At 39.6% G+C, this 25,881-nt stretch overlaps 1 protein-coding gene across 1 annotated transcript in view; it reads left to right on the forward strand.

The window, feature by feature from the left end:
• pth2ra (parathyroid hormone 2 receptor a) overlaps positions 1-25,881 on the forward strand; it is a 41,923-nt gene that overhangs the window by 13,683 nt on the left and 2,359 nt on the right. The window contains exons 7-10 of the mRNA XM_085764552.1: positions 2,269-2,329; positions 4,879-4,945; positions 12,221-12,315; positions 21,413-21,551. Of these exons, the coding sequence (XP_085620678.1) occupies positions 2,269-2,329; positions 4,879-4,945; positions 12,221-12,315; positions 21,413-21,551 (362 nt within the window). The remainder of the gene's footprint in view (positions 1-2,268; positions 2,330-4,878; positions 4,946-12,220; positions 12,316-21,412; positions 21,552-25,881) is intronic.

Below are 25,881 nucleotides of genomic sequence, written 5' to 3' on the forward strand. Positions count from 1 at the left end.
GAACGTGAACAACCAGATGGCAAATCCATTCCCTGGACCAGCTGCTTGAACGATACTTTCAGCAGCTACCATCAGGTCAACACAGATGTTAGTGTTAAGTAACTGCTTGTGGTTCTAGTCACATCTCAGTACTTTGCTTTGTTCCTTAGTCTCCTAAAGCTCTGCCAACTCTGTCTTTTCTCTCTATTGTCTTCTTCGTTTTAGCTTCTGATAACATTCAACATTTATTTCAAATGCCTCTATTTAGCAGAATATATGTTGGAAAAGTGGAGGGACAATTATCCACCATTTAACGTTTCATTGACAAATCACGTTAGCTGTAATTAAGCTGCCAGATTTAAATTAGCATTCAGGGGATGGTGGAGAACGAACACTACGCAACCAAAATCACACTCATATGCAATTACTCCTGCCTAAATGGTATGATTTTAGGAGGCTTTGATAAAATACAAATTATATTCCCTGTTAGATTTCAGAGTTTGGCCAGTCTTTTAAAAACAAACTTTGCCACAATTATTTCTGAACTGTAAATATGAAGTTTTCTTTTTGTGGATCATACTTGTCTTGGCTTTTAGGATGAGGATTACTCCACAGTGCCTCCTGTCTCCTAGAGACTGTTATGCTTTGTGGTTTATGTATTCCTTGTTTTTTTGTATATATTTTGCCTTTAATCGATAGTATAGTCGAGAGAGAGACAGGAAATGGGAGGCAGAGAGAGGGGGGTATGACATCTAAACAAAAATCTGATAATACATAAATTGCATCTTGACAGCATGGAAATGTTGGTGATTTGTTTTTAATGATAAATGTTTTGCATCATAAGAGAAAATCTGATGTTTAAAAATGACACTCTTACATTGACTGCAGTTGTTCCCTTAAGAGCAGAATTCAAAATGTTCTCAAAAATTCCGTTTTTGAGATAAAATTCTGAACTGGAAAAAGTGTTTTTTTGTTAGTTTTTTTTTTCCACACTGGGCAGCGGTTCTTAGTGCATCAGGGCAAACCTGATTAACGATATTACTATAATAACCTCCTCCCAGACTACTTTTGCACATTCACATTACCATATATTCTGTCGCGGTGAGCTTGGACCTCCCGGACCAAAACATCAGTTTCCTCCGGTAAGCTCTCACCAGACAGAGGAAATACTCAAAAGTTACTGGGATGTTCTGTTCTGGGGAATGAAAGAGATCAAATAGCTTCTTCTATTGAGATCTGACACCAACCGAGGCTGGTGGATATAGCAATAAAGATTCATCATGATGAGGACATCAATCATATTGTCATGCCCTGATCCTGATTGGATTCTTGGTCTGGACTTTACGTGTACCCTTCCTGTTTTATTTTGAAATTATTACCATGGATGTTTTGCTATGTCTTTACCCAGTTTTCCTCCTTTTTGATTGGCTAGTCCTGTTGGCCAAATCCTGTCCTTCAGTTAGCCTACCTTTGGCACCTATCTGTGGTGCCATTGAGATGCCATTCGTTTACTTACTTACAGCAGTTGTTTATCTAGCCTTGTGCCTCTGCTCCAGCTTCCCAGTCAGCTGCCATCTGTAGAGCTATCTGCAAACCTACACCCCACTTGTCCAGTGTTTAATACACTTAGCTTACCACCTGCAGATTACCCAGGAGCCTGCTAGCTTTCAGCCTGTATACAACCAAACCTCAACAATAAGTCTAGCATGCTTATCACTATGCTAACCCTCTGCCTGCACCCTGGCCCTTTAGCCTTTAGCCTGCTTTCAGGTTAGCTAAATACTAGTCCACAACCAAAGTGGGAAACCTCTGTCTCATGGTCGGTCTCCAAATCTTTTTCCTGTGCAGTCCCCTCTTGTTTGAGCGTTTTCCCAAGTTTCCATGGAGGCTGCAATCTTAGACAAAACCATCGATGACTCCTTTCATGGCAGGGAGACTCAGCTGCTCTGCCTGGGTCCATGCCTGTACCTGGTTCCACTGTCCTAGCCAATACTTGGCTTGTTCCAGCATCAGGGGTCTCACGACTTGTCTGCTCCTGAGTTGACCTTCCCTGTTCTGTGCCCAAGTCAGCAGCCCTGGATGATAAGGTTTTCTGTAATAATTCCAAGACCTGCTCTGGACTCATTGCTGATGGGAGCGATATGTCATTTTTGAGTAATGTGGGTAATAGCTCTGGTGTGGGCCTGTTTAAAAAAAGTTGAATATGGATTTTATCCTTCACCTCCGTGATTTTCATAACGACACAAAGGCATCCACGCTCAGCTCATGGTTTGCTTTATGTAATTTCAGGTGTTCCAGCTGTGTTCGTGGCAGTTTGGGCGATTGTCAGGGCAACACTAGCAGATGCAAGGTGAGAGAGCAAGTCACACTATCTACTGTATGTCCTTTTTCATATATTGTATATAAAGTTATGATGTCAAGATTTGAAAGGACGATCTAAAGGACATGGATTAAGTAATACATTACAAGAGACATGAATTGTATGAATAGTGCTCAGTGATGATGCCATTTGAATGACCAGTGAAATCCAAGTACTCATGACTTGAAAAATGTTGAATTTATGTTTCTATGTGGATGGTCATTATATAAAAGATGTCAAGTTAAGCTATTCACTGTTGAGTAATGGTACTTGGTACATGGTTCTGCCAAATATGTACTTCTACTGCTGCTTAGTACCTAACATATTACTAGTAGGTCTACTGTCTGATTCAAAGCCTGAAAAACAAAACAAAACAAATCTGGAAACATTATTGAGTGGCTCTCCATATAGTTAACTGCATAAGCAAGAACACCTCTATTTTGTACAAGAGAAAGAGGTTTTCACTATCTTTCCTGAGGCAAATTCCCCCTGAGACATATGTTTACTCAGTCCTCAGACTTTCTTGGAAACTGCCAGCAAGTTAGAAATCTCAGTGGGACCTCCAATTATGTAGTGGAAATTGTGTGAGGACACACTAAATAAACGCAAAACAGTGACTGTCTGAAGATTTGAATAAAGTGTATACAACAGACAATTCAGCCAACAGCCAGATGGAAAAGTTCCCACCAAGGAAACATAAAATTCACTTTTGTTGTGTTTCCAGGGGAAAAGAGGTAGAATCTACTCAACGTGAATGAGTTCTGAACGCCCCATCAATTTGCAAGACGCTCTGTTCATGCAGGGTTGCCAACTTTTGGTCCTGGGCTGGAGTGAGATTCTGTTGGCGGGGGGGGGGGGGTGTTTGTCTATAATAATAATAATAATAGTTATGTTTTTGTAGTTTTTCTCTCTGTCTCTCTCTCTCTCTCTCTCTCTCTCTCTCTCTCTCTCTCACACACACACACACACACACACACACACATTAGGCTATACCTGCAAACTGAGTAGGCTAGAGGTGTAATAGGTGACAAAATATATCCCTCTAGGGGGGTCTGGGGGCACCCCCCCAGGAAAAAATTGTGATATTAACATGTATTTGAAGCATTCTGGTGTACTCTGAGAAGAAAATGAAGGGAAAACACAACATTTGCTTCAGATAAGAGGGAAAAAAGCAGATCTGTGGTTCCTATCATTGTATGGCTGGAGTGTATGAAACTGGTCTAGTGGGGAGCTCTGGCTTTTGGCCTGGACCAGCCTATTGAGCCTATTAATATATGAAAGGACAGAACAGACACGTCCTGTGATTTTCAGTCTTCTACTACAGCCTGATGATACAAGTCAGGTCCTGAAATGTGTGTTTCTCTTCTGTAATAAACATTCTACATACCCATTCGGAGTTTGCAGGTATGGCACACGTGCATGCATGCGCAGTTGCGCACACACGTACACACACGTACACACACACACACACACACACACACACACACACACACACCTGTTGCTGCGCTGTCTCTCTCTCCTCTGCTCTCTGGACTGAGCTGCCTGGCTGTACTTTTGTGCTACCCAGTCTGCATCTTGATTTTATAGTTTTCAACGGACTGGCCCAACCAGCCCGACCGCAGGCGTCAGTTCGAGCCGCGTTCAGTCCGAAAACATAACTCGGTCAGGTCAGGTTGTGTCTCGGGCTTCGCTCTCTCCCTCTTTTTTTTGGCCATCGGATTCGGACCAAGTCGGGTCCAGGCTTCAGCACCGTGCCGCTGTTGGTGGAGGGGGGGGGGGTCGCGGATCGACAACTCCCCGTCCTACTGTGCTGTGATCACAGGCTTGAGCAGCCGTCCAATCAACACGCGGATAAGCATCGCGCACACCAATCAGAGAGCCTATTGATGAGTGCCAAAGCTTGCTTTAAATTTTTTTTTTTTTTTTTTTTCCAAATCGCTTGATTTTGGCGTGAGAATTGTTTGAGTGGCGTGAGAGCGTGAGACAGGACCTAAAAGCGTGTGACACACGCCAGATGCGTGAGAGTTGGCAACCCTGTGTTCATGTACTAATTTACACCAAATGCACAGGAAAGAGGGATTCTTGATATAAAAACAGCAAGAAGTGCTTCAAAAGAAATATGATGTTCCTATAAATGGTGGTAGTTTTGCCAGACCTTACTTTTCTACATTTTTCAGCCCAGTCCCTGCCACAGCACTTGGTTCATTGAGCCTCAAAGGAATGAGGAAGAAAAAAGCCTTTAACAAAGACACTAAGATGGTGGAGAGAGCCTCAAGAAAGATGAGACTCAAAAGACCATGGGGGGGAAAGTAGGTAGTTTGCCATATGGACACAAGCTGGGCCTGATCAGAATCAGCTGGGTCACCTGGAGGAGGATGTGTAATGTTGAAAATCGACCTCGTAATCTGTCTCCTCTTTCTCTGCAACTCCAGGCATCTTTTTGGGTAATAGGCTAGCACCCACCTTCCTCATTGCCTTGCTCCTTTCTTTATCTTTCTCTCTAATGCCACCCTGTCCTCTCCTGTCTGTGCATTCTGCAGATGTTGGGAGCTGAGTGCTGGTAACATTAAATGGATCTACCAGGTTCCCATCCTGACAGCCATTGGGGTAAGAGTGACAGTCAGTATGCAATCAGAGTTTGCTGTTTGCTAAATAAGTGTTCAAGAAGTGGCTATTTATATGTCTGAGTTAAAGTAGAACTAGTAGTTTTCTGATCTTGTGTCAGGATCACACTTTGATTACACATTTATTTATTTCCCTCCCTCACTCTGAATTAATATTAAACAGGGGTTCAAGTGTATGAGAATAGATACAGAAGTTTTGTGTTCAAAACCAAGCAGCTGACACAATGAATTATCTGTCTCATCTTAATGTGACACCACACTAAGCTCAGTAATACAATAACAACAATAAAAGGCCTCCCACACCATTGTGATTATTGTGAGTAGTACTTACTATCCACTGTCACAGCTGTGGCACAGCGTACTGTTTTAAATCATTGTGAATTAACAGCATGGCAGGCTGTTAAAGGAGGTAAAAGCCTAAAGGAGCTCAAGAGACCACCTGTGACAACTACAGCCAGGATTTATAGCTGAAGTGAATTAATTGGATAATTAGCAGTTGATTCTCTTTTGTGTTACTGGGCAGTCAGTTTTCCTGCCGTACAGTGTTTTTCACTTCATGTGGTTGTAAGATTGCAAGCTGCCTCCTAGACCTATTGTGCTTTGGTTGTCAGCAAGAACTATTTTTGGCTTTTTATTCAATCCTTTGTAGATAGGAGATTTTACGTCTCGTCTGAACCTAAGTGAAAAAGCCAGATGGAGGAAGTGTTAAACATCTCCACAACTATCAAGTCATCTGCACCCATCTCACACCTGGTACAAAGAAAAACACAGTTCCTCTGCTAGTATCAGATTGACACAGTTGTCATTTTCTGTCCAATTCCCACATTGTTTAAATAGCAAATACAGGTGCACTTCTCTATGTGTCCATGGCGTATTGGTCTTAAAATGAGGTATGGTCAGGTGTAGTCTACTGTTGGCGCATTGGTATCTTGAGACAGTGTGATTGTGTGAGTAATGTTGCATTCACATGTAATCAGGCAGACAGCAGACACCAGGCAGACTACAGCCATGGGACAGAGGACATGAAAAACAAGCAAGAAGTCCAACAGAACGGCATGATGGCAAAACGATAACACACATACCTATTGTTTACAACAAATTCTTGTGTGTTAATTAATGTTATTATCATATCTATACATATATGGCTCAGATTTCTCTTGATATTACATTGCATGTTGAAACTTAGGTTAAATCCAGCTGTGAATTCCGTGGCGGTGGAAGGTAAAAAGTTGAAATATTTTAACCTTGGATGGCATTACCATTTAGTACCGTTGCCGTCTCTGCTGGCCTCATTTAGTTTACCATCCTTCTCTTTAAAATGACATCCGGTTTGCCATCTGCCATCTACTTGATTTCATGTGAATGCAGCATAAAACCTAGTCCTCCTGCTGTAGTTTTCATTTTTAGTTTAGCACATATTGTCCAAAGAGTAATATGTTCACACAAAGTGAACATAGTCACACCTCTTACACACAAACAGAGGTGAAAATGTACTTCGCTGTAGAATCATTCAGGGTGAACATCATAATACAACCTCAGAAGATCACAGCTCCATTGTGACATGCTGTGAGTTGTATGATGTTGGCAAGCATCATGGACGACTCTCGTACAAGGCACAGAAGCCGAGAACCTTCTTACTACCTGCTAAATCCTCCCCAGTGTTTCCATCCATCACCTGATTTTGTCAGCACAGTTTTATATCAAACTCATCATTGAACATTGAGATTTGTGCCATTACTTCACTGTTGACCTGGACCCAGTGCATTGACACACACAGCCCCTATTTGCTCACCAGAGTCAGAGCTGCTGTGTGCATGTGCTGGGACTGTGCTCACTGGTCAGTGGTCAGTGACATATGTGTTCAACTGACCACAAATTGAATCTAATTCTGTCTAAAACACTTCTACATTGCAATAGAAATATGTGAGACTAAGTGCAACCGCCTTTGAACCATGCAGTGTGGCAGCAACCACTGAAGTAGCAAAAAAGACACTGACATGATATGTAATGGTAAATGGTACAAACTTTTCTAGGCATCAAAATACACAACTCATTCAGCCACCCATATGCACATACATCACTGCCATCACACATTCATGCACTGATGGCAGCAATCAGGGGCAATTTGCAGCACAGGGCTTGCCTAAGGTAACACTCTGCCTTTCTCTCACAAAGTAATGTTGTTGTACTTTTTCTAAGCCACAGTCGGATCTTAGCTGAGATCCTGTGGATCTACCTGCCTCTGCTGCTCCTCCTGCAAACATAACACTGACTGTGCAGTGCATCTGTTCATGTTTACCCCAAAGCAGCAATCAGTGGCTGCCATGTTTCATCATCAAACTACTCAAACAGCAACTAGCCTACATGTTTGTACAGCTAATATTAGTTATTAACAATTTAATTGTTTACTGTGTAATTGTCCAAAGTCTTCAAGGAGATACAGTTCCTCACAAAGTCAAAGTCTCTTACAGTACACACAAGAGACATTTCACATTTCAGGCACTTGATCATCATACATTTTCTGAGCCTAATTTAGAACCCACATGACTTGGCTGCAAGGTTTTTAGTATACATGCTTTAGCATTAATGAGACAGTTATGATTCTATCCATGGCACTAGGAACATTGGGAAACTACAAAGTATTTCATGCAAAGAGTAAAAGTAAAAAAATATTCTGTACATTCAACTCCCATAAGCATCTCTCAAAACACAGTTCAAGACAAAATTCTGTGAACTGTTGCATTTGATTTCAATATTGAGGTGATGACAGTACAAAGGATTTCCTCTCAAAGGTGAAGGCAGGTCAGGTTCACAGACATACAGTATACAGTAGCTACTGCTTTTACTTAACATGCTCTGTTTTGATGGACATATCTCAGATCAAAGAAAATAATAACTTTGCTGCTAATAGTTAGAGATCAACTTCAGGGATGAATCTATCACCACTATTGATATACCAACACTCAAAACCACTGCTACATAAAAGACTGCTATGGTGTCCAGATGTTTATGCTGACTGTATATCTGTCCACCTCACTAATACTAAATATAAGACTAACAGGAGCACCCCTCTCTATTATGTGACACAGTTCAACAGCACCACAACATCTTCCAAAATGTTTATGAATTTAATCAACACCTCTCTAAGACAATTTTAATAAAGACTGAACATTATAACCATTAAGAAGGAAGATTTGTTCAGACAGATTGACAGTGGGTGCATATTTGTAATTGTGTGCACAAGCAGCAAAGTACGTGACTGGATTGTATGTATGTCTTGCTTTCAGTTCTGTTCTCATATGGGAATTTATAAGCAGCAGAAAACTATGAGAACAGTTTCCAAGATGGTTCTGTGGGTGGACCAATAGTACTGCTACAAAACAGGCAATTGCAAACAGCATCCCTCAGGTATTTCTTCATTTCTCCACTGAGACAGTAGCGCTCGTAGCCGGCCACAGCCGGCAATACAGCAGCCATGTTTAAACGATCATGTGACCGCCGCTCACAGCCCGTCATGTGACAGCGCACGCCTCCCTATTGGACAGCCGCTTGACTGCTCGGCGTCCGGAGCCACAGACACACAGACACACACAGATGGGATCGTTGTAAAGGCTGAAGTGTCCCGCTTTCATTAAAAAAAAAATTACGTCTCTCTTATTGTCCATTCCGGAAATAGACCCGAAAGAGTAGCTACAACGACACCCCTGGTATCGCTGCTGATGCCGGATTGTTTTCTGACCAGAGGGTCAAGATTCTGAAAAATCTCAATGTGTGTGGTGTGTTGTGTTTGGAATATCGCAGGACACCACACACAATACGATCAAAACTGTTCAATCACAGATTTTTTATCTTCATGTGTGGGGTCTCTCACAGATAATAAATCGGTTGAGATTTATAAAATCTTTATGTGTGTGGCAGGCTTAAGCCACAGTCGGATCTTAGCTGAGATCCTGTGGATCTACCTGCCTCTGCTGCTCCTCCTGCAAACATAACACTGACTGTGCAGTGCATCTGTTCATGTTTACCCCAAAGCAGCAATCAGTGGCTGCCATGTTTCATCATCAAACTACTCAAACAGCAACTAGCCTACATGTTTGTACAGCTAATATTAGTTATTAACAATTTAATTGTTTACTGTGTAATTGTCCAAAGTCTTCAAGGAGATACAGTTCCTCACAAAGTCAAAGTCTCTTACAGTACACACAAGAGACATTTCACATTTCAGGCACTTGATCATCATACATTTTCTGAGCCTAATTTAGAACCCACATGACTTGGCTGCAAGGTTTTTAGTATACATGCTTTAGCATTAATGAGACAGTTATGATTCTATCCATGGCACTAGGAACATTGGGAAACTACAAAGTATTTCATGCAAAGAGTAAAAGTAAAAAAATATTCTGTACATTCAACTCCCATAAGCATCTCTCAAAACACAGTTCAAGACAAAATTCTGTGAACTGTTGCATTTGATTTCAATATTGAGGTGATGACAGTACAAAGGATTTCCTCTCAAAGGTGAAGGCAGGTCAGGTTCACAGACATACAGTATACAGTAGCTACTGCTTTTACTTAACATGCTCTGTTTTGATGGACATATCTCAGATCAAAGAAAATAATAACTTTGCTGCTAATAGTTAGAGATCAACTTCAGGGATGAATCTATCACCACTATTGATATACCAACACTCAAAACCACTGCTACATAAAAGACTGCTATGGTGTCCAGATGTTTATGCTGACTGTATATCTGTCCACCTCACTAATACTAAATATAAGACTAACAGGAGCACCCCTCTCTATTATGTGACACAGTTCAACAGCACCACAACATCTTCCAAAATGTTTATGAATTTAATCAACACCTCTCTAAGACAATTTTAATAAAGACTGAACATTATAACCATTAAGAAGGAAGATTTGTTCAGACAGATTGACAGTGGGTGCATATTTGTAATTGTTGTGCACAAGCAGCAAAGTACGTGACTGGATTGTATGTATGTCTTGCTTTCAGTTCTGTTCTCATATGGGAATTTATAAGCAGCAGAAAACTATGAGAACAGTTTCCAAGATGGTTCTGTGGGTGGACCAATAGTACTGCTACAAAACAGGCAATTGCAAACAGCATCCCTCAGGTATTTCCTCATTTCCCCACTGAGACAAATAAACACAGCGCTGTGCTGACAGATAGGTGGTACGTGTTTGTGTGTGTGTATGTGGTTAAGAACAGATTCTGCGTCATTAATACAAAGAAAACAAAGTGATATCAGAGTTAGTTGAAGGTGTTTGTTTTTAATGATCTGTGAGTTCCTCTGCAAACGAGGGAACAGCACAGTTAAGACACTGAGAGGAGCAGGGAGGACAGATCATCTAAAGGCTGAATCTGGCTGGTTGTGTCTTTTACTGGGGGAAATGATGTAGATATGATTATCAATATGAGAGAGTGTGGCTTTTGCTCTACTTAATATGCACACACTAGCCACTGTAACTGTACAGGTTTAGCTCCACATCAGCAAGTGTTTGGTGATGAATATGTACAACATGCTGTTGTGTCTCTATTCCTCCCATTCAAATTAGTGTTCTGGCTCGCAGCAACAGCTTTTCTGGCCAATGCAAATCATGAAAATCAATAAGATTAACCACATGTCTCTTTCCCTCTCGTTTAGTATTAGAGCCTGCCATAAAAGCACAAATTGAGGAAAGGGAAGATGAAGGGAGAATTTTTATTCATGCAGTATCTCGAGAAAAGCTCAAATCAAATTTCTAAAGCCTCTAATCATTGAAATCTTAGTGTTTTGATCGTATCCTGAGTGGCCTGATAGCAATTAAAGGACCAAGCAGGGAATGCAAAAGATTACGCTACTACTTTGGTTTTTGCTGCTCTGCTTTCTTCAGCAAAATTGCACTTTTGAAGGTTGTATATTTCTTTTTCAGAATTTTTCTTCCTATTTCAATACACAGAATGCTAAACATATACATGAAATTGTTATATTTCATGGGCACTTTAGCCCTTTTCTCAGTAAATGCAGAAACATCCACACAATCAGAAAGGCAATTTTAAATGGGTTCATACGGTTGTAAATTACACACCAAAAACCTGTCACATGGTGATATATTATTAGCTAATTAGAAGGAGCATCTAATACGTTTGGTATGTCAAGTGTCAAGTACATGATTTGATTTTATCAACAAAAATGGGATCATTGCACAGGAATAATTGTTGTGAGAGTCATCACTGTCCTTGGAGAGCAATACTTCTGCTGTGTTTACTATCAAAGTGTATCATCAAACAAAGTGACAGATTTTTGTGGGTTTTTAGATTTAGATGACTCACTGATATACACTGTTGCCCATAAAGCTGAAATAATTTTGTTTTCAGACGCATTCCTCTTTTTATTCCTATTTTTCAGTAATCACATTTGACCAGGTGCAATGATAACATATTCAGTCCCAGTTAATGGTTTTGAGAAGATATGCATTTTATCCATCAATAATGAATCACATTGTCACATTTTATCTATCAAGAATGAATGACATTGTCACAATCATTTCATGAGAAGTGGTAAAACAAAATATTTAATTTCATCTTTATGGGCAAGAGTGGATAAAGCATGCCTCATACAAATTATGCATTTATTGTCAAGCAAGACAGTAGTAAATGTTTATTTTTAACCCTAATTATGTATGTTAATATTGACAGATGTGAATTGTGTTCATGCTTAATCTGCTCTTTCTTCTTTACACTTGTAGAGGAACTCTGGATTTAGATCAAAGACACTCTTTCTTGTCTGGATTATATCTGCACACAGAGTGCTGTTTGTCTTGGCATGTTCACAAGCTATATTCTCGTTCTGGCTCATTCAAGTGGCACATAGGATTGAAAGGATGATGCAGATTTAAGGGTGCAAGTCTTTGGCTGCAAACATAAGCTGCAATTTGCGTCCAACCATTGACTTTTCCCTGAACTCATTAAAGGCTTTGAGGAAAAATCCTCGAACTTGGCAGAAAGGCATGAATGCAGATTTCTTTTTTTCCTTTTTCTATTGTTTAGAATTAATCTGCAGCCACTCAATATTTGGTTTTATCTGCTATATGATACATAGACCTGAAACTGCTGCAACCAATATGCAAAATATATCTGAGAAAGTTGTGTAACATATGTTATATATGTTACCATACTTATTTTCATGGCAATTATTGCAAATCAGTAATGTTTTCTTTTCTTTTTTTAATTGCACAAACCTGTCTTCTTTTTCAGCTCAACTTTGTCTTGTTTGTGAACATTGTGCGAGTGTTGGCCACTAAAATTCGAGAGACAAACGCAGGGAGATACGACACCAGGAAACAGTACAGGTACTGAACTAACTGTGTCTTTAACACCGGCCATTAGTGTGGTATATCCAAGGTTGCAGTGTGTTGTAAATTATGTGTTGATTACATCATACAGTTATTTCCATCGATCTACATTACAACTGCACGTTTACACTGTCATGTGCTTCTGCCAATATGACTTCTTGGTTTAGTGGTAGCATCTATAAACCACTTAAATTTCATTTCATTTCATTTTGATTTATTCCATTCATGGTATACTACATACTACACATGGTTGCACATATTTGCATAATGTACACATAGTTACCATAAATGAAAAGGAGCAGGATGAAGAAAAACTCTATTGTAATTGCATTGGCTTGCTATCAACACCAATATTATACTCTATTTCCAAAAATTAAAGATGATGAAACATATAATAGTAACAAGAAAACAAACAAGCAAAATAGCAGTGGGCATCACTCGTCTATCTATCTTTTCTTTTTTTCCCCTTCTTTTTCTCTTTCTCCTTCTTCTTTTTTGTAGGTGCTTATCTTTTCTTTGTTAAACATTTTATTTAACTGAGATATACTTTTCAGTTCCTTGCTTTGTGAATGCCATAGTTTTACACCTACAACAGAAATACACATTTGTTTGAAGCTTAGCCTTGCAAATGTATTGTATGTTTAAAATTAAGCTTCAGTCTGTTGTCCTCTTCCTCCAGTTTGAACAAGTTCTGTAAATGTTCTGGTAATGATCTGTTCCTTGCTTTAAACATTATTTTTAAGGTCTGTAATTCTATTATATCGGCCACTTTCAACAAACCTGCAGAAATAAAAAAATCTATTTGAGGGTTCTCTATTGCCTGCCTTGTGAATAACTCTTACTGCTCTTTTCTGTAGCAGAAACAGAGGAGTGATATTACTTGCATAGGTATTGCCCCACACTTCCATGCAATAATTAAGATATGGCAAGATAAGATTTTCCATGTCAGCTTTTCCTCCAGGATAACACCCAAAAACCTAAATACAGACACTCTCTCAATATTCTCTCCTGCAAATGAAAGTATAATTTCATCCTTTCTTCGATTTGTAAAAACCATGAATTTAGTTTTTTTCAAATTTAACAAAAGCTTATTTTCATCAAATCATCTTTTAAGTTTAACCATTTCATTAGTGATATCTTCAGCAATAAGCTCTAAATCATCCCCAGAACAGAAAAAATTTGTGTCGTCAGCAAACAAGACAAACTGTAGAATCTTGGAAGCTTCACAAATACCATTAAAAATAAAAAGTTTAGGTCCCAAAACGGATCCTTGTGGGACTCCACATACAGTCCTCATGCATTCAGATTTATAACCCTCCAGCTGTACATATGGTTTTCATCCTATCTGGAAAAACACCTGTACTAAAAGAAAGATTAAATATATAATATATATACTTAAAGGTTTAATTATACAATCAATAGTTTTTTTCACTATACACATGTCTATCCCATCGCTGTCTGTTGATGTCTTACTCTTTATTTTGGTTATAATAGATATTATATCATTTTCACTCACCCCACCTAGATACATGGACTGTAACACCTTGCTTCCCATTTTTCATTTACTCTCTGATTGTTCCTTATGTGTTGAAATTGAGTTGGCTAAATTTGGCCCAATGTTTACAAAATAAGAATTCAATTCATTGGCCACTTGAGTCATATCTTTTTGATTTCCCGATTCTCACTAATAAAATAATTTGGCATAGCTGTTTTATTCCTCATTACCTAATTTAGGATCCTCCATGATACTTTCAAGTTATCTTTATTTTCTTTTAGCATTTTATTTTAATACTCCCTTTTGGCCTGCCTCATTATTATTATCAACTTATTTTTATACCTCTTATAATTCTTTTCCGCATCATTTGTTCTAAATTTGATAAAGTCTCTATACAGTGTATTTTTCTTTTTGCAAGCATTTTGTAAACCCTTGGTAATTCAGGGTTTTTTGTTGTTGCTACCTTTGTGCTTAAATTGGATTATTGGACAATGTTTGTCGTAATGTAATATGAAACATTTAAAAAAAGAATCATATGCATCATTTACTCCCTCTGTATAACCTCATTCCATTCTTCTTTTAGTAAATCATTTCAAAGCTTAAGTATTGCTTCCTCTGATCTTACCCTTGCATATCTGTAACAGTTTTCCTTTACCTTACTCTTTATGTGACAATCATATGTTACAAACACTGGTAAGTGATCGCTGATGTCATTTATTACTAACCCACTGCTGATCATCAAACCACAGTCAGTAGAGCAAAAGTCAACAGGCTGTCTGACCTCATTTTCCTGTCTGGCTCTCAGTATTGAGCCCACAGAAGACACAAACTTATAAAAAGTAGGAGTAGTTAAACTTTTGAAGGCTTACCAATTCCTAAACAGAGCTAGTGGGTGTAGAGTCCAGCTATCGTCCCCTCACACAGGAGCAAACACTATATCGATTGGGGACAATTCTCAGCAGAGGAATTAGTCAGATAACGAGTGTTTTGGCAGCACAGTGTGAATTACTCACAATAAATTGTTTATCACAATGAAGGAACATCACCCAGGGCCACGGTGCGCATCACTGATGTGTTTGTAATAGACTTTTGAACAACAACAGAGACAACAAAAGTTACATTTGTGTTTCGATACACAAATCAGTTGTTCTAATCAATTCCTGGTTATCTTCATTGAATTGCCGTAAAACTGATTAATTCAAAAATATCACAAGCCTTTTAAACGTAGCATTGTTATTTTCATATTTACCTGACATGGTTTACAAGGTGTACAACATTAACATTTAGTACATTCATTATTTGATTCTGTCTCTTTCATGGAATTGACATAGACTTAACCCTAAAATTAAACTCCTACTGTATGTTCCCACAATGTGACTGTGTAACAAGATTTGTTTCCCCAGTATGAATGAATGAATGAATGACTGAATGAATATTTTTCATTTTTGTGTGATGCCATCACTGTGGCCCATCCTATATGGGATTACAAGACACATTTAGTAAGAACATCAAAAAAACTAGGCAGTCCTTCCTGTTGGCACATACATAAACAACTTAAGACTGCTAACAACATTCATCTGTATATAGCTCTACTTCTCATTGCCCAGGCCTTTTCAAGATACAAAGAAAATGCAAATATATCAAACTGAAAAATACACTTTAGCTTCTCCACGTTTTGCATCCACACAAATTCATTTTTTGGGTATACCTTACTAAACAGTCTATTTGTTCACGCACCAACCTACATGCTTGCATAGCTATTGCATTGCACTTCTGTTAATTGCAGTCAAGCCTGATACCAAAACCATGACCATAAGAGAGCAGGTGGATGGATGGGGTTGGCAGATCCTGGTTGCTGTGAGTTTAGTCGAATGGCCTGGGGAAAAGAAAACTACACAATTTCTTGGAGGTTGTTGTGCGGGGGTCTCCTGTACCTTTTATCACACTTAGGGAAAACAGCCTGTGGGAGGGAAGCAAGGTTACTGCAGATGTAGCATCAGTGGTATGTGGCAGCAAGGATGGCAGCGAAACACTTCCTTGTTCAGCTGGTGTCCATCTTCCTCCTGGTTGGAGGGAAGGGAAGCGATGCAAAGGGAGTAAAGCAGGAGGTTAATGTGCTTTCAGTGGTGAGGGCAGTAGAGGGCCGATTAGAGCTCTTTAATCTGCGTAGGGGGTGTGGTATTGGACCTTCTCAATGATAGCTGTGGTGTTGCTACACGCACTTACACACAAAAACACACCATTATGTATCACATTTTCACATGTGCAATTATCACTATTATTCTCCCCTGCTGATGCTGGCAGCAGCGTGTCAGATAAAAACGTTGTTATTACAGTGTATTATCCAAGAAGAGGAACATTTTGAATGCTGCAAGCACGGGGACGAGGAGATGATGGTGATCAGGTGCACTAAAATGGAAGCCATGTTGGAAGTTGAATTTTAGCCCAATACAACTTCCTTTTACAAGCCAATAAATCTAGGCCAAGCAAGGATACTAAGAAGAGACAGTTAAGTAAGAAGTGAAGCAGGTACAGTGATAATAACCGTTGTGGGAGTCTTTGGGGGATTTTGCCAAAATATGCCAAAAGATTATTTTTGGTAGAATCAAAATCTTAATCGCAAGATTTAGTTGAACTCATGATCACGTGACTAATTGTGCACGTAGGGTTGAGGTGACAAGTTTTGTCTACAGGCAACTAAATCACAAATCTCTGCATCCCGTATCCACTCTGAGTTTATTCTGAAAGTCATGACCTGAAATTGTGATTTGTATTTTTTTTATCACTTTGATTCTACTTTCAAATATTTGTCCTCTCACTATTATTCCTCAGCCTGACTTGTTTGTACCTGCCTGCATGTGTGTTTCTCATGACATGGGCAACATCTTTCAGGGGGCAGCACTGCTGCTGTACACTAATAATGTGATGAGTAAATTCTGTCACACCATGAAAAGCTACCGTGTGAACCACAATTCATTCATAGTTGATTGGTTAATTGATTGTTTTATTTAGGTGTCATGCACATTAATTTTTTTCAGCAAACCATGATTTTATGTGGGATATAATCCTTCCTGTCTCAATTTCCAAGCTCCATCAATGAATCCAGCTAGAGCATAGATCCCCTCTTTAAAAAGCCAACACAACATATCATGTTCAGACATCCAGAATAAGTCTGGGTTCTTGGGCTTTCTCATACAGGGAATGTCTCAGTTTATCATACAGAGGACAATGAAACAGAAAATGCAACTAATCTTCAATAGTGCCAAGGTCACATAAAACACACAAACGCTGCTCATAGTACTGTTAATACAAGCCTGAAATTTCACACACATCACCACATTATTTCTGTGGGTTGTGTGAAATGATAGAAGAACAATAGTCTACAAACCACCATGCACACGTATACAGTATGTGTGCACATGTTGTATCATGGGAGGCTAAGACTTCAGAATTGTCTGAAGTCAGCTTCAGACAACCAGTATAAAAGGTTCCCTGACTTTCAGTTCTACCTCCAAACAAAGGCATATTTAGTCTCTGATGTGTTGACAGCCAGGACCTTCAGCATGCACTGGGGCGGTTTGCAGCCGGGATGAGAATCAGCACCTCTAAGTCCGAGGCCATGGTTCTCGACCGGAAAAAGGTGGCTTGCACCCTCCAGGTCGGGGGAGAGTTCCTGCCCCAGGTGGAGGAGTTTAAGTATCTTGGGGTCTTGTTCACGAGTGAGGGGAGAACGGAGCGCGAGATCGACAGGCGGATCGGTGCGGCGGCCGCAGTAATGCGGTCATTGTATCGGTCCGTCGTGGTGAAGAAGGAGCTGAGCCGAAAGGCAAAGCTCTCGATTTACCGGTCGATCTACGTTCCCACCCTCACCTATGGTCATGAACTCTGGGTCATGACCGAAAGAACTGGATCCCGGATACAAGCGGCCGAAATGAGTTTCCTCCGCAGGGTGGCGGGGCGCTCCCTTAGAGATAGGGTGAGGAGCTCTGTCACCCGGGAGGAGCTCGGAGTAGAGCCGCTGCTCCTCCACATCGAGAGGAGCCAGCTGAGGTGGCTCGGGCACCTGTATAGGATGCCCCCTGGACGCCTCCCTCGTGAGGTGTTCCGGGCATGTCCCACCGGGAGGAGGCCCCGAGGAAGACCCAGGACACGTTGGAGTGACTACGTCGCTCGGCTGGCCTGGGAACGCCTTGGGGTCCCCCCGGAAGAGCTGGAGGAAGTGTCCGGGGAGAGGGAAGTCTGGGGATCCCTGCTCCGGCTGCTGCCCCCGCGACCCGGACTCAGATAAGCGGCGGACAATGGATGGATGGATGGATGGTGTTGACAGCATTCTTTTGCCAAAGAATGTTAAAATTGTGTGAAAATTAGATCATATATTGCATTGAATGAAAAGGCTGATCTCTTTTCCAACAATGCAAAAACAGGAAGTCAGAGACCTCTTGTTTGATTAAACAATGCCAACATTTCCATTATGTTGTAGCAGTATAATTTGTTTTTGTTTGTTTGTTTGTTTATTTGTTTTGTTTTGTCTTTTGCATACTTAAAATGTTTGCAGTTATATAGCATTATTTCTTAATCAAAATATGTATGTATTGATTCTATATCAGACTAGTGAGTATTTGTGTGTCAATGTGAGTGTTGTGTCCTGTGATGGACTTGCGACCTGCCCACGGCGTACCTCACCTTCCCCCTGTGACAGAGGATACCGTAGTCATAATGTGTAATAATGTAATGTAAGAATTGCTGCTATTCTGTTCAGGAAGCACATGAATGAATATGTCCTTTCAGGTAGTTCTTCATCTGATAGGGGTTTGCTACTGGTTTGCAGATTACCCCTGTGTCAGTGAGTCATCTCCTTCCATTGAATTTTCATTGCCTGGAGATGTTTGCTGTTCCATTTCCCTATAGGAGTCTACACAGGACTTCTTACATCTCCAGCTGAGTTTGAATAGCTACCTAACATCCCCTCTCTTCCCAGGATGAGTGACTTGAAACACTTTAAGGAGAGACAACATTGTCATTTTGACTGTGGGGGAGTGCTGAAATTTCAATTCTACGTGCAAAGAAATGGAAATAATCATGCTGCTTCTCCAATAAGGAATCCTCAATGTGGTCAGGTTGATTGTATTGTCCTGAGAATTATTTTCTCAGGAGGGCTGCCTGCACCTTCACCGTGTGAAGAGGTCTGGGTGTTGGTTGATGGCTGAGAGGCACTGAGACTTAGGAAAGAAATGTATGCAGATGCATGCAAATGAGGCAAGTAGAGATGCGTCAGGTGTCCAACTGTGTGTTTGCTCAGGTATCGTTTGATAAAAAGGGTTTTTTGTTTGTTTGTAGAGGCTGAAAGGTATTTCACATTAAGAGGCACATGAAGCTGTGGTAGGTACCAAGCTCACAAAGTAGCATTATATTGTTTTAGCTCGAGTTTAGGAATATTGTATAGGATAACTATAGCTGAAACATAAAGCCTTGGTGACACCTCAACTAAAAATGTGCCTCCACCAGGATATAGTCTCTGATAAAGCAATCTGGTAGAAACATCTGTCACATCTTAATTGAAATGTGCAAGTTTGCTAGATTCTGAAAGTCAGCAAAATATGGAAAAGCTGTGATATGCTTGGGGGAAATAGAGACCCAGACTTTGTGTGCAGAATTTGTAATCCTCCTCATCCTACGCTGAAGTAGTGGGCTAATAAAAACGTACCCTGCACTTACAGTAAGTCTTGCAGTCTAGTTGTTATAGAGCAGAGGACGCAGAGGAGGTAATTTAGAAGTTATTTATTAATATTCCATCAAAGGGAAGTTTGCAAATTAGACTTCGATCTGTGGAAGGAATATGGCAACAAACTTGGAAACAAAAATCATTATTCATATCAATATCTTCTGCAAACAAAATATTCGTGAAGCCTTAAAACAAATGTCAAATTAGGTAAATTGTAAAACACAATTACAAAAAAAAACATCCCCTGGTGCCTTGGTGATGTTAGAGCACTGTTTAGCTGTTTAACTGGATATAGATGTTTTGATTGAAGGCCACAGCACATGACTTGTGTAATTCTCCTTCAACCATTCACTGACCTGACAAACCCTGTGATTGGATATTGTCATCCTGGAAGAGACTTCCACAGGACAGAAACAGCCTAGGATCATAGTAATTATACTGAAAACCTTGGATTGGTTTGCAGTGACCCTTCCGCCTAAATGCTCCCTACCACCTTATTATTTTTTTCTTTTAAGTGTCGTGAAAATTTTGGTTCTGCCGGTGGAGAGTCAAAGAACAAGACTGGAGAGGTAGCATGCACCCAAGTTTATTTTCTACAAGGTTTTACTGCAACTTCTTCAAAGACTATGTTACTACTTATTACAAGGAGAATACTAATCATAGCAAATTTCCACCACAAAAGTATATTTTTGGGGGCTTTTTTAGCCTTTAATTGACTGGAGAGTTGAGAGAGAGACAGGATATGGGAGGCAGAGAGGGGGGGAATGACACGCAGGATAGGACCACTCGGCGCGGGATTCAAACCGGGGCCACCTGCAGTGAGAACTATAGCCTCAACACATGGGGCGGGTGCTCCACCTAAATACTGCCCCACTCCCTACCACCTTAACAGAGCTACGAGATCCCCTTACTGTAGGGATCAAGCATTCAGCCCTGCAGTGGTCACATAAGTGGCAACATGCACCCGCCCATTTAAGGAGAGCATGTTAGAGGATGACTCATCTGATCGTATCTCTGTAGACATGTGCCTGTCGGTCTCGCACCATTGAACTGCAATGTGTATTCATGTATGTAATGAGGGGTTTATGTGCTGCAGCCCTACTATAATATCTCTCTCTCTCTCTCTCTGTAGTTGTGATTGCCTGTTCTTGCTGCCACAGTCTAATCACGTCCTGTGTTGACATTCTCAGTCACCCGATGAAGAATTTTAATTACGTAGGAAGGTCTCTACAAGTATTAACAAAGGAAATAAGCTATATTCAGGCTTGAGTTTTCACAGTTTCTTATGTCAGTGAATTATTTTTTGTCATGGACACACTCATTTTTATGGAAAGCTGTGACTATACTATATACAAGTTGTTTTTAATATATATATATATACGATATATTCACTGCGAAATGCTTTTAATTTATAGTGTTTTGTTCAGGCCAGTCAAGACTATTGTCTGGTCTAATATGGTGGCTTTCCTTGTTCTCTTTTTTCTTTTCCTCCTCTTATCTTTTCTCCTTCTTTTTAGTTTTAGAACAGAAGGATCCCCACAAATAGTTTGTGATAGGGTTTAAAACTAATTTACCACCACATTCATTAAATTTTGAATGTAAAATAATTAGCTACTGATCTGTCTCAGCACTTTCTTTCATTCAGTTTGAGACAAAGAAACTTGACTGTTTTTTACACTCAACCCAATTTCTTCTATTTAGTATCTATCAGTCTAGTTTCATGGTTTATAAGACATTATAATGTAGGGGAAACAAGGGCATTAATAGTGTTTAATATTGTACAGTATTTGTTATAACTTGGTCAAATATATTGTATGTAAATACAATTGCATTTCAATATATTGTCATTTATTTTGTATTTTTGTGTGTGTCCACAGGAAACTGGCCAAGTCCACTCTTGTGCTAGTGCTCGTGTTTGGTATCCACTATATCATCTTTGTGGGTATGCCTCATACATTTGAGGGGCAGAGCTGGGAGGTCCGTATGTACTTTGAACTGTTCTTCAACTCATTTCAGGTACTTCCTGTTTTCTTTACACTAATATGAAAAACTATCATGAACATGTAATGAACTCTGGAATGAAATCTTTGCTCTCATAGATTCACATGGCTCACTAAGTCCGTATCTCAAAATACTGTAAGCGTAGTTTGCATTTGTTTTTTACCGCACAAATAACAACATTGTGTCACACACACCTGCTCGTTGTGCCCTGTAAAAACCTGCAAATCAATCAAGACTGTATTGTGCAGTCAAGCAGTTTGATAATGAGATTGATTTGGTGTCGTAACCTGTCCCTGTTAAAGAGGGCCATTTCAAAGATAATGAATGAATACGGAAATGAGCCCTTGGATGGGAAAATGAAAATGGATGCGTCTAATCAAATTATACCACAGAGCTCAGCCATAGGTAGCTGCACATCAATTATAAATGATACTGTGTTCAGGGAAATTCAGAACTGATGCCACAGTTTCAGAGCAACAGATCAGTTGGCTTGCTTGATATTAAGATCATTGGTGCTTTTGGTGGCTCATCTTTCTACCCCTTCTTATCCCTGCACGATGCCACGTTTGCTTTATTTTTGCTTCACTTTACTGTATGTCCTCATGGATTTTATTTTGAATTCTTAACACTTCACGTCCTCCTCTGCCTTCCCACTGTTCTATATGGTTGTTGCCAAATGGGAAATCTATCCATCCATCATTTATCTGGGCAGGACGGGGTCTATCACAAGGCTGACACAGAAACCATTTACAGTATATTCACATATGGGTATTTTAGAGTTGCCAGTCAACCTATATGAGCATGAGTTTTGACTGTGCAAGGAAGCTTGTGAGAACCCACAGTCACAGGGACAACATGCACACAGAAAATGACAAAATTAGACCTTTTTGTATTGTTTCATTTGTTTGGAGACAAACAAAATTGACAGTGTGATTGTGATTTTGTTTTTTTTTTGTGTTTGGTTTAAAATCAAAAATCTAATAAAACATGCTACAAATAAAATAATGATAAAAGTAATTGCCATTTTTTTCATTGTTTTGATTCTAACAACAAAAACGATTGGTTTTAAAACAAGACTCCAGTGTGGAACATAGTACCAGTGTGAAAAATGTCATATACCTTTGTTCATAGATGCCTATAGTATTAATAAATGTACACATGTAAGGGTGTGACTTATACATAATTAGATACCACAAGGAATCCATGTAGAAATCGGAAAGCTACAGTTATTTACTGGTGAGAGAAATTGAATTGGCTTGTTTCAGTTTTCAGTTATCAGTTTTGTTTGTGTGCATGTGTGCGCATGCATGTGTGGGTGTGTACCTCTGCCAACTATAGTCTTGCCAGAAAAATTCCTCCCAATTGTTGTATTTGTGATGTTGGCCAGAAACAAAAGCACAATTTCATGCTGAGTTGAAAAATGACACTGAGCCACCTCATGTTCCAAAAACCCCTCAGCTACATCACTCCACCCACCTCAGCATGCCACATCTGGTTGAAGCCACACTATTACCACACAGGCACGGCTTCAATAATATGTCATGACCCACACTTGTGTGGAAATAACAGTTTGGACAGCAATCTTAACTGTATCACAGTCTATATAATAACTCCACACTTTTGAAATATTCTGCAGCTTTTAGTATTTAATGTGTTGCTGCTAATTGTTGTAACATTGCAGTAATCTATATGTTTTACTTCCCTGCACTGTATTTATCTTGCTTCAGGCTTCTGTTACATCTGAAAATGAAACTAAATTAGTAAGAATAATTAGAATTTCAAAGTTGGCATATTTACAGAGAATACATGTGCTGGAAAACACAGTGAATAGAAGTAATTAAGGAGTACATGTGGAGTCCAATGGAAGTAGACCCTCCACCGTGTCCCTTAAGGCAATGTGCTGTCAGAGGTTGGTGCTCTGAAAATGTATGCTTGTGCTTACGTGAGTAGAAAAATTAGGAGAGTAAGTCCGAAAAAGAACTGACAGCCACATTAATGATAATAGACCTAGGCCCTATAAGATCAAAAAGTATTGTAAAAAAAAAAAAAAAAAAAAAGAAAAAAGCACAAGTCACTGTGTTCACATATTCATATGCGCCATTCAACTTCTGAACTATAATAAACTCAGATAAAAAGAGAAGGGAGAAAGAGCCCTATTCATCAGTCCCCTCCATGTGCTTACCTATTTGAAGTATTTTACCCAACACCTGCAAGGCACCTAGAGATGAGTGTTTTATGCACCTTCATAAAAAGATTATAATGAACACAGTGAGTCAGAGTCGCACACATCTGCTCAGACTGAAATAAAACATTAGTGGTTTCTCACCAATTAATGTTAAGATAATAGGTGTTCTCTTCTTGGCCATGAAATATTTCCAAAGTCATTTTATAAAGAGGTAACAACCAAATGAAAAGGTGGGTTCCGAGTAGAGCTTTTATGGAAGTAAAGCCCAAAAAATTATGAAATAATCAGAACTGACTTATTCTGTGATACATATTGGTGACCTACAGTAAGTGTGGCAATATTTATGGAACTAACCACTGTCCTTTTTTTATTTTATTTTATTTTTTGCAATTTTCTCTCATGGATGAACAAAATGTTTGCGTGGTCCAGGTCCAGAGCCAGATGCATACACCTCACCACTAAAATTGTGTGTACACACAAAACCAGAAATCTGTGTACACATTTTTTTTTTTTAGAGTTATGAAGGCATGAGTGCATGTTGTTCCTCTTTATAAATATCATTAATTGACAAAAAGACTGCACATGCATAAGCCTCATTTTCACTCCCACAAATGGTCATGAATGGATAAAGACACTCCCTTTATTAATCAGTTTGAATAAAGAACACCCTCCTTGGCACGTTGCAAGCAACTAAGCTCTACTGGGGTACAACTCAGTCTGAATGGCTTTGCGTCTGGCCCTGCCCCTACCTTGTGCCACAAGACGGAAAAGAAAGATGACAAAAAAGAAGCACAATTTTCCTGAAGGATGTTAAACGATGATTAATTGAATTGTAAAATTATTGCTACTGTCTATACAGTACAGCATCACTTTGGAAAACTGTCTGTATGCACAAGACATGTGAGGTGCCACACTCTCAACTGTCTATTTTCATGAATATCAGTGTACATGCCAGAAATGGTTTTTACAGAGTGCATTCAGCCCCTGCTGTATCTTTGTCCTAACAGGGCAATGAAATACTTTAATCTGAAAGAAGTCCAAGTCCAGGGTCACCATGCTGGTCAAAGCAAGGTTCCTATACTAGTCTGTAGTACTGTAGTACCATCTAATATCTCTGTGTCACAGCCACCTATACATCAGCCATGGACCTCTTTGGTATCCTGTCCAAGGCTTCCCACTTCATACATGTCAGTTGCACAGTACGTGCTGCTCTAATGGCATATTCATTCTGCAGGCTGGTAGCAGTTATTTATGACCAGAGATTTAAAAAACTCACCACAAAATGTCAGAGATTTAGTAAAAGAATAATGAAAATGTTCTGGCATGAGGCATCTTCTATGAAATCAGAACAAACCTTTTAGTAGTGATGGACCGTACTGTGCCGAAATCCAGGAAGTCTTTTACGGAGCGTGTATCGAGGCTTGCTTCATTTAGTATGAGCGACGTCACTTGTGACGTCTGAAGTCTTGCTGGTTCAGTGAGTGGTTTGAGTGATTTACGAACATGTATAAAGCACAATAGATCCCCACAAAATGTGTTGGAATTTGGCCAATTTCCAAACACAATGGAAAAAGTATTGTTTCTTAATAAAAATGAATAAAGACACCATCATCCTATGTATTCATAAGCACAACTCCCTTTTGAAAACAGTTCATGCCCAATTGGAATTATTTAAACATTGACTGAAATATTTCAGACAGGTTTTTTTGACATAGACCTATATATTACCATTACACATTATTCAAAATGTTAGATAAATGAATGAGTGAACCACACAAAATCAAAGTAAGATGTTTTTATTTCTATTCTTGACGGTGATAATTCCCATTCTGACACTGTTAGCCAGCCATGAGACATCACAAATAGTTGAAATGACAAGAAAGGTTTTGACCAGCAGGGGGGTTTGTGTGCACATGAAGCCTCCAGAAATTTTCTCCAAAAAATTCCAGCCTTTTTTCTAACCCTTTGGATGGAAAGCTTAAGGGCTTCATGAGGCTTCGTCTGGACATCACTACCTTTTGGCACAGTGATCCGGAAACTTTAGGGATCCTGGCCTTAGGCAGCTGCAGTGTTAGCAACATGGTGGTTGTGCTTTCAGTCTTATATTTTGTTCTGTTTGTTCTCACTCCATAAATGTGGATATGTGGGTCTTTGTATAAT

The sequence above is a fragment of the Trachurus japonicus genome, chromosome 21, assembly GCF_045865225.1.
Source record: "Trachurus japonicus isolate A0001 chromosome 21, Traja_1.0".
Lineage (NCBI taxonomy): Eukaryota > Metazoa > Chordata > Actinopteri > Carangiformes > Carangidae > Trachurus > Trachurus japonicus.